The sequence below is a fragment of the Arachis duranensis genome, chromosome 3 (genome assembly GCF_000817695.3).
Source record: "Arachis duranensis cultivar V14167 chromosome 3, aradu.V14167.gnm2.J7QH, whole genome shotgun sequence".
In the NCBI taxonomy this organism is placed as follows: Eukaryota; Viridiplantae; Streptophyta; class Magnoliopsida; order Fabales; family Fabaceae; genus Arachis; species Arachis duranensis.
Window position 1 is genome coordinate 123188127 of NC_029774.3, and position 7596 is coordinate 123195722.

General features: G+C 38.2%; 2 protein-coding genes across 2 annotated transcripts in view; one reads left to right on the top strand and one right to left on the bottom strand.

Annotated features, from left to right (window-relative positions):
* The first annotated feature begins 1997 nt into the window (after window positions 1-1997).
* On the top strand, window positions 1998-4525 carry LOC107481020 (L-type lectin-domain containing receptor kinase VIII.1-like). Its single transcript, XM_016101220.3, has one exon. It carries the CDS (start codon window positions 2179-2181, stop codon window positions 4291-4293), a length of 2115 nt encoding a protein of 704 aa, XP_015956706.1. The 5' UTR covers window positions 1998-2178; the 3' UTR covers window positions 4294-4525.
* Window positions 4517-7596, bottom strand: part of LOC107481021 (glutamate decarboxylase) — a 4941-nt gene continuing 1861 nt past the window's right edge. The window contains exons 3-5 of the mRNA XM_016101221.3: window positions 5461-6130; window positions 5343-5395; window positions 4517-5263 (exon numbers count right to left, since the gene is read on the bottom strand). Of these exons, the coding sequence (XP_015956707.1) occupies window positions 4775-5263; window positions 5343-5395; window positions 5461-6130 (1212 nt within the window). The 3' untranslated portion in view covers window positions 4517-4774. The remainder of the gene's footprint in view (window positions 5264-5342; window positions 5396-5460; window positions 6131-7596) is intronic.

Genomic DNA, 7596 nt, shown 5'->3' on the forward strand with positions numbered 1-7596 from the left:
GGCGCGAAACCAATACGCCGTCGTTTAAGTAGTATCCACCGTGTCATGTAATTGCATCAAATCAGCATTCTGGTGACGGAGATGATTGCAGGGACAAGTTGGAGCCACAATTACAAATTTGGGGATTCTAATTGGGGCCAACGAAATTGTGAAAGTTATTCTAAGTATCGAACTAAATTTCAGGGGCCAAATTGAGATTTAGCTCAAAAAAAAGTCAAATAATTTTTTTACGAATTTCAGGGTTGAATTTATAATTTTTTTTTCAAAAATTGTAACACTTCTAGATGGTAGATGCTGGCCACATAGGAGGTCCTACATGAAGTGTGGGATCCAAACATTACAAGGTACGATCATTGAAAAGTGAAAACAACGCCTAATGCCAAAACTTACTACTGCAACCATCACCAAACTGTGGGACACATCCCTTATTACTTTCTCCACTCTTCTCAAGGTGCAAGCAAGTGCTTCCCAACCAAGGTGCTTCAAAACATCTATGCATGTGGATCAGAGAATGCGAGTAAGACCGAGTCAATTATGGATTGGTAGGTTTTATGGATGTAGGTGTGAGTCACAATGAGACTTCAGATTCAGAAGCAACGTAACCATATAATATTTTCAATGCCCTATTTGGTAAAGAATAGCGATCCAAAATCTTCGGCTATATAGGACATGTCATAATAATGATATCGACAGCTAGAAAAATTGTGTTTGTTGGTTTTGACTCTTCCAATGAGTTTTTTTTAATCTATGATCATGGATCATTAGTATAATTAATTACAATAATTATCATATTGCATTGTATATGTTTTGAAACATAAGTTGCTTGTATTGCACATCAATCCTCAACTTTTTGTTCAACTAAACCATCTTTAACGTCTCTCTGGCTAGATCGATAAACTTTTTCAGTAGAGTTTTTTGGTTCTCATCAACTTGTTTCCATAAAATTTGTCAACACATACGCAGTGTTGAAGCTTTCCTCAATGTGCTTCACTTAAATAACTTTCCGCACTATCGTAAAATAACATATCCTTATTTCTCAAGAATACATCATTGTCAATTTGTCATTCTCCTACGAAGGGAATATATGGGAAAATAGAAAAGGTAACGGGAAAATCACCCCGCAAAAAAGTAAAGGGAAAAATATCAACTAAAAGAATAACTCCGTTTTCGTGGATGCAACCTTGTAAACTAAAGAGGAACTTTTCTTTCCCTGGTAAAGCCCTTTATTCCTTTTTATTGCTTATTTATTTTAATTTAATTTAGGAATCAGGAAGGCAAATTTATGGAAGAATCATGTATTTAAGGGAGTATTATATATATATAGTAGAATCAACTTCACGTGGAAGTTAGCTAGTAATGTCAATGATATAATAATATTCACAAGGTTTATTAGGTTTTGTTGTGATATTATTCATTCTCCTCTTCATAATTGACCTGATGATTATAACGTTGTTGCGCAAATTATTCGCCATGTGATGAATATGAAATAAGCATTCCTAATTAGCTTTAAAATGGTAGAGTTAAAAAAAATTATTTGGTGCGTTTTAATTTGGCGTTAAATTTGTGGATATTACTTTTTAAGATAAATATTAAATATTAATTTTGAATTGTTTTAACAAATTAGACAATTTTATTTAAGTAGGATAGCAATGACCAAAAAGAAAGAGTAACTGAACTGAATTTCCAGTTGGGTAGATAAGTAGCTAGTAAATGAGAAAGGCAAGGTGCAGGGTAGCCAATTATTAATGCTTGAAGGAGCCTACTGCCTACCATCAATAAGTGTCATTCTCATGTACATTATTCATTAGACTATTCAACCCCCTACTACACATGTACATCAATGAACTAATCTTTTTACAAACAGTTATTATCCATTTCTATTTTCTTTATTTAATACAGTTGAAAACAATTCTATTATAAATATTAGTGTATCTAATTACTAATTAGAGAGAGAGAAAAATGGTTAGATAAAAAGTGAAAAGAGATATTTAATTATAAGAAATTAGGTTCGCGAAAGATAACCGTTATGTGAGAGAGAGAGAGAGATGAGGGCCGGGCCCCACACACGAACGGCACCAAGGAACCAGTCTGGCCATTGTTCGTTCCCATTCCATACTGATCTCATCTCTTCTCTGCTCTAACTTCTAACTTGTAACTTCTAACTTCACTGATTCCTCAATGCCAATGCTGCCAGCACCACCGCTTCCCACCTTCACCATCTTCCTATCCATCCTCATTACTATTTTGGCCACTCCCACCCATTTCGACTTCGACAATCTCACCCTCACCACTCTCAACCTCCTCGGCGATGCCCACATCACCAACGACACCATCACCCTCACCGCTCATCCTTCCGTCCCCAACTCCGCCGCCTCTAGAGCTCTCTACTCCAACCCTCTCCCTTTCCGCCACCCCACCACATCCGCCCCCGCCTCCTTCTCCACATTCTTCTCCTTCTCCATCACCAACCTCAACCCTTCCTCCATTGGTGCCGGCCTTGCCTTCCTCATCTCCCCCGACGACCATTCCCTCGGCGATTCCGGCCCCTCCTTAGGCCTTTCCGGTCCCGACGCCGCCCCCAACTTCGTCGCCGTTGAGTTCGATACCCTCATGGATATCCAGCTCAACGACATTAACGGCAACCATGTCGGCATCGACCTCAACGGCGTTGTTTCAACTCAGGCTGCCGATTTGGGAAGCCTCGATATCGACCTCAAGAGCGGCGATACCGTCAACGCATGGATCCTATACGACGCAACCACCAATGACTTCACCGTTTCGGTCTCCTACTCCAATGTGAAGCCCAAAGATCCCATTTTGAAGCTGAATCTCGATATGGCTCAGTACGTTAACGATTTCATGTACGTTGGGTTTTCTGGGTCTACCCAAGGTAGCACCGAGGTTCACAGTATCCAGTGGTGGAGCTTCACTTCTAGCTTCGATTCTGGGCCGTTGGATTCCGCGCCGCCTCCTCCAACGGCTACTTTAACCAACCCAAGTGCCAGTAGTAGTTCTGCCTCGCTGGCACCACCTTCATTGGCTCCTTCCGGTGCTGAAGAACGGAAGGAAGACGGTAAATCGGGTTGCCACAATGGGTTGTGTAAGAACGGTGTCGGTGTTGGTGCTGTTGCTGGTGTTGTTACTGCGGGTGCTTTTGTTCTTGCTCTATTTGCTGGTGTGTTGATTTGGGTTTACTCTAAAAAGGTGAAGCCTTTCAAGAGGCTCGATTCTCTTGGTTCCGAGGTTATTAGAATGCCTAAGGAGTTTACCTATAAGGAGCTTAAATTGGCAACGAATTGTTTCAGTGTTAATAGGGTCATTGGCCATGGTGCATTTGGTACCGTCTATAAGGCAATTTTGCCTGCAAATGGTGACATTGTTGCTGTCAAGAGGTGCAACCATGGTGGTGATCAGGGCAAGGATGAGTTCTTGTCTGAGTTGTCCATAATTGGGACACTGAGGCACCGGAACCTGGTTCGCCTTCTCGGATGGTGCCATGAGAAAGGGGAGATTTTGTTAGTTTATGACTTGATGCCTAATGGGAGTTTAGATAAGGCCTTGTATGAGGCGAAAACACCTTTGCCTTGGGATCATCGGCAAAAAATCTTGTTGGGTGTGGCATCTGTTTTGGCCTATTTGCATCATGAATGTGAGAATCAAGTGATTCACAGGGATATTAAGACTAGCAACATAATGTTGGATGAAGGGTTCAATGCCCGGTTGGGTGACTTCGGATTGGCGAGGCAGACGGAGCATGACAAGTCCCCAGATGCCACCGTGGCCGCTGGAACAATGGGATACCTCGCCCCGGAGTATGTCCTCACGGGAAGAGCCACCGAGAAAACAGATGTATTTAGTTACGGTGCTGTGGTTCTTGAGGTTGCTAGTGGGAGAAGGCCTATAGAGAAAGATGCTAATGGTGTTGGTAGAGTTGGGGTTAGCAGCAATCTGGTGGAATGGGTTTGGAGCTTGCACCAAGAAGGGAAGTTGCTGACGGCAGCGGATCCAAGGCTCGGGGGTGAGTTTGAAGAAGAGGAGATGAGGAGGGTGATGTTGGTTGGGCTAGCTTGTTCACACCCTGATGCGATGGCTAGGCCAAGTATGAGGAGTGTAGTTCAGATGCTAATGGGTGAGGCTGAAGTGCCCATTGTCCCAAGAATGAAGCCATGTACTAGTTATAGCACTTCCCACCTTTTGAAGACCTTGCAAGATAGTAGTAACTCTGACTATAATGCCATGATCACCACCATATCTATCTCCTCATCAGAGGAAAGCTTCAATGACATAGTTTGATGGCAGAAAAAAAAAATTATTGGGGATGGGATCACATTGGTTGGTTTTAATTATTTATTCATAAGTTCATAATGTAGATAGATAGAGAGATGTGTGTATTCATTTCATTTGTTCTTGTATGTAAATCACAATGAACATTGCGATTATAGGCCATAAGAAAGCAAAGAATTTTTGGCACACTTTTTGGTACAATAATCTTGTAAGCTTGATGGAAAGATAAGAATAATTTACTCATCAGACAATAGATTTGATCACACTTGAAGTCCCAATTGCACGATTACAGTTTATATAGATTTATATAGATGCAAACATGCTTTGTTCTTTTCCTTTCCTCTTATCAATCAGCAACAAGCAACTGAACAAGAGAAATATGATTTTGACCCAAAATCAAATATAATTACTTCCCAATTCATAATGTTACTATGATAGTAATAATAATAATCTAAGAAATTAAGAATCTTTTGAGGCAGATTCCACTCTCTCAACAAACCCCATTCATCTTGTCATTCAGCTTCTTCCTTTCCAGTACAAACTTCTTCCAAACTGCAGTGATCTCCCTCTGTGTCTCCAGAGCAGTCTTCTTAACCTTGCCATTAGCGCTTGTTGCTGCCTCTTCTCCATTAACCACAACCACCTTGGGGGGAAGCATATCAAGCTCGTGAAGCACCTTCTCCACATCAGCCACAAGGCGCTCTGCGAGGGTCCTGGAGAAGTCCTCCCGGATGACCACGCGGAGAACGGTAACATGCTGTGCATCCGGGGGCATGGTGTATGCCGGCACTATCCAGCCAAAGCGCCTGAGCAAGTCAGAGACTTGGAATTCATTGAAGCGGCTGTTGTCTTTGAGTGTGAAGGCCACCAAAGGAACACCATCGTCCTTGGAAACAATGTCAAAGCGCCCTGTTTTCTCAAGTCCATCCTTGAGCACTAACATGTTGTCCCTACAATTTTCCATCACATTTTTATATCCCTGCAATATTTTCAGACAAGATTGGTAACTGAATTATACTTGTATGGTATTGTACGTGTTAGTGTGTAAGCCAATGTACCTCATAACCAAGGCGAATTAGTTGGTAGTATTGAGCAATGACTTGACTGGAACCTGCATTGCATATTTTTGTCAAAGAATGAGAAATGTTAACGTGAAAATCTGCATTGATATGTTACCTTTGGAGAAGTTAAGAGTGAAAGTGGGTTGATCAGCTCCGAGATAGTTGATGTGGAAGATGAGTTCCTCAGGCAGGTCATCCTTGCTTCTCCAGATAACCCAACCAATTCCGGCGTAAACTAGACCGTACTTGTGGCCGCTGACATTGATACTCTTGACCAGCGGTAACCGGAAGTCCCACTCAAGCTCGGGATATAGAAACGGAGCAATGAATCCACCACTGGCAGCATCAACATGAATAGGAGTATCCCAGCCGGTTTGATTATTCTTTTGAATGAGAAGATCATTTAAGCGCTTCACATCTTCAAACTCACCGTTGAGGGTGGAACCAAGAATAGCAGCAACGCAAATGGTGTTCTCATCAACCAAATCCACAGCCTTTTCAGGGTCCATAACATAGTATCCATCACGGAGCTTCACCTCCTTCAACTCCACCTCAAAGTACCTTGCGAATTTCTCCCAGCAAACCTGGACATTGGCACCGGTCACAATGTTGGGCTTGTCATAAGCCTTACCTTCTTCTTTCCTTTTGTTCTGCCATTTTCTTTTGAATGCCAATCCAGCCAGCATTATGGCCTCCGATGATCCAACCGTCCCAACACCAACGGCAGTTTCTGAATCTCCAAGTGGCGCATTGAATAGATGAGCTATCATGTTTACACACCGATTCTGCATCCATATTAAAAATGATTCCTATGTCTCCCATTTCAAAATTAAGGGACTAAGGCTTAATAAACAAAGATTCAGGACTAAACAAATATGAGAACCAATTTAGAATTTTTTTTTTTATGGAAAAGTAGAGGGAGAGTACATGAATGAATAGTGCAATTATGCATAAGGTGAATTGACTGAATTCTCTTCTATTTCTGTACGGGTATAGTGTGTTATTGGACCAATTTCAAAATGTATTGTTTACGAAAATCATTGTTTAATTAATAAAATTGTTTTTTATTTATTAGTTTTATTTTAAAAATCTTTTTTTTATAAAATATATAAATAATAACTTCTCAAAAAAATATATTTTTTAATATTTTTATTTTTAAAATTAAAAATTTATTAAATATACTAAAAAATAAAAAATTATCAATTTAATGATACTCAAACAAATATTTAGAATGAATGTGATTATAATTTTAGTTACCAATATCACAATAGTACCAAAACTTTAAAGTGACTTTGGTTTATGTTTTCATTCTTTGTTTTTTTTGTAATATTTTTTATTTTTAAAATTTTATAAAAAAAAAGTAAAAATACAATTTTATTATTTTTACTATTTTTTTATAAAATCTAAAAAACAGAAACTGTAAAAAATAAAAATACAGACCAAAACGCAGTTTCAGAAAATTGGAGAATAAACTACGTTTCTACCTACAAATCACACATTCTCCATGAGCCCCTATAGACGTAGCCAACTAGTAAATTGAGGATTCTCAAATATCTCATAACAAATATTCAACACTTTAATTTGGATAAAATGAAATATTTAAATCAACCCATCCAACCCAAATGAATATATATTATTTTCTTTCTTCTGAAAAAGAGAATACCTGCGTTTAAGTTTTATCTGTATCTATATTATATCAATTATGCTAGATATATATTAAAATTAATTACTAAAATTAATATTAGTATAAAATATTATAAATATATATAATTTAATTTATTTTTAATATATATTAAATTTTAATATATAAAATTAAATTATAAATTATTTATCCTCTCAACTAATTCAATCATTACATATTGGTTCCAAATCGGTGTGTAATAATAATAAGTACTAATAACAATAATATTCGAACATCATTTGTTTTTATGCGAGAAAAAATATACATTTTTAAAAATAATACATAATACTTTTAATTAAAAAAAAGAAAGTATATGAAACAATACTTTTATTAAAATTTGGCTAGCACTTAACCAATAAAAAAAAATAATAAAATTTCACACCATTAAAAATACTAATAATAATTAATTAATGACTATAAATCACAATACTTACTAATTCCGTAACGCTACTCTTAAAAAAAACGTAGGCCCATATCAGGAAATTATTGAAAGAAATAAACATAATTATGGGTCTATGGCATAACTTGTGGTTGGATTGGAGGACTCCGTCCACTCTGCCGACAGCTTGA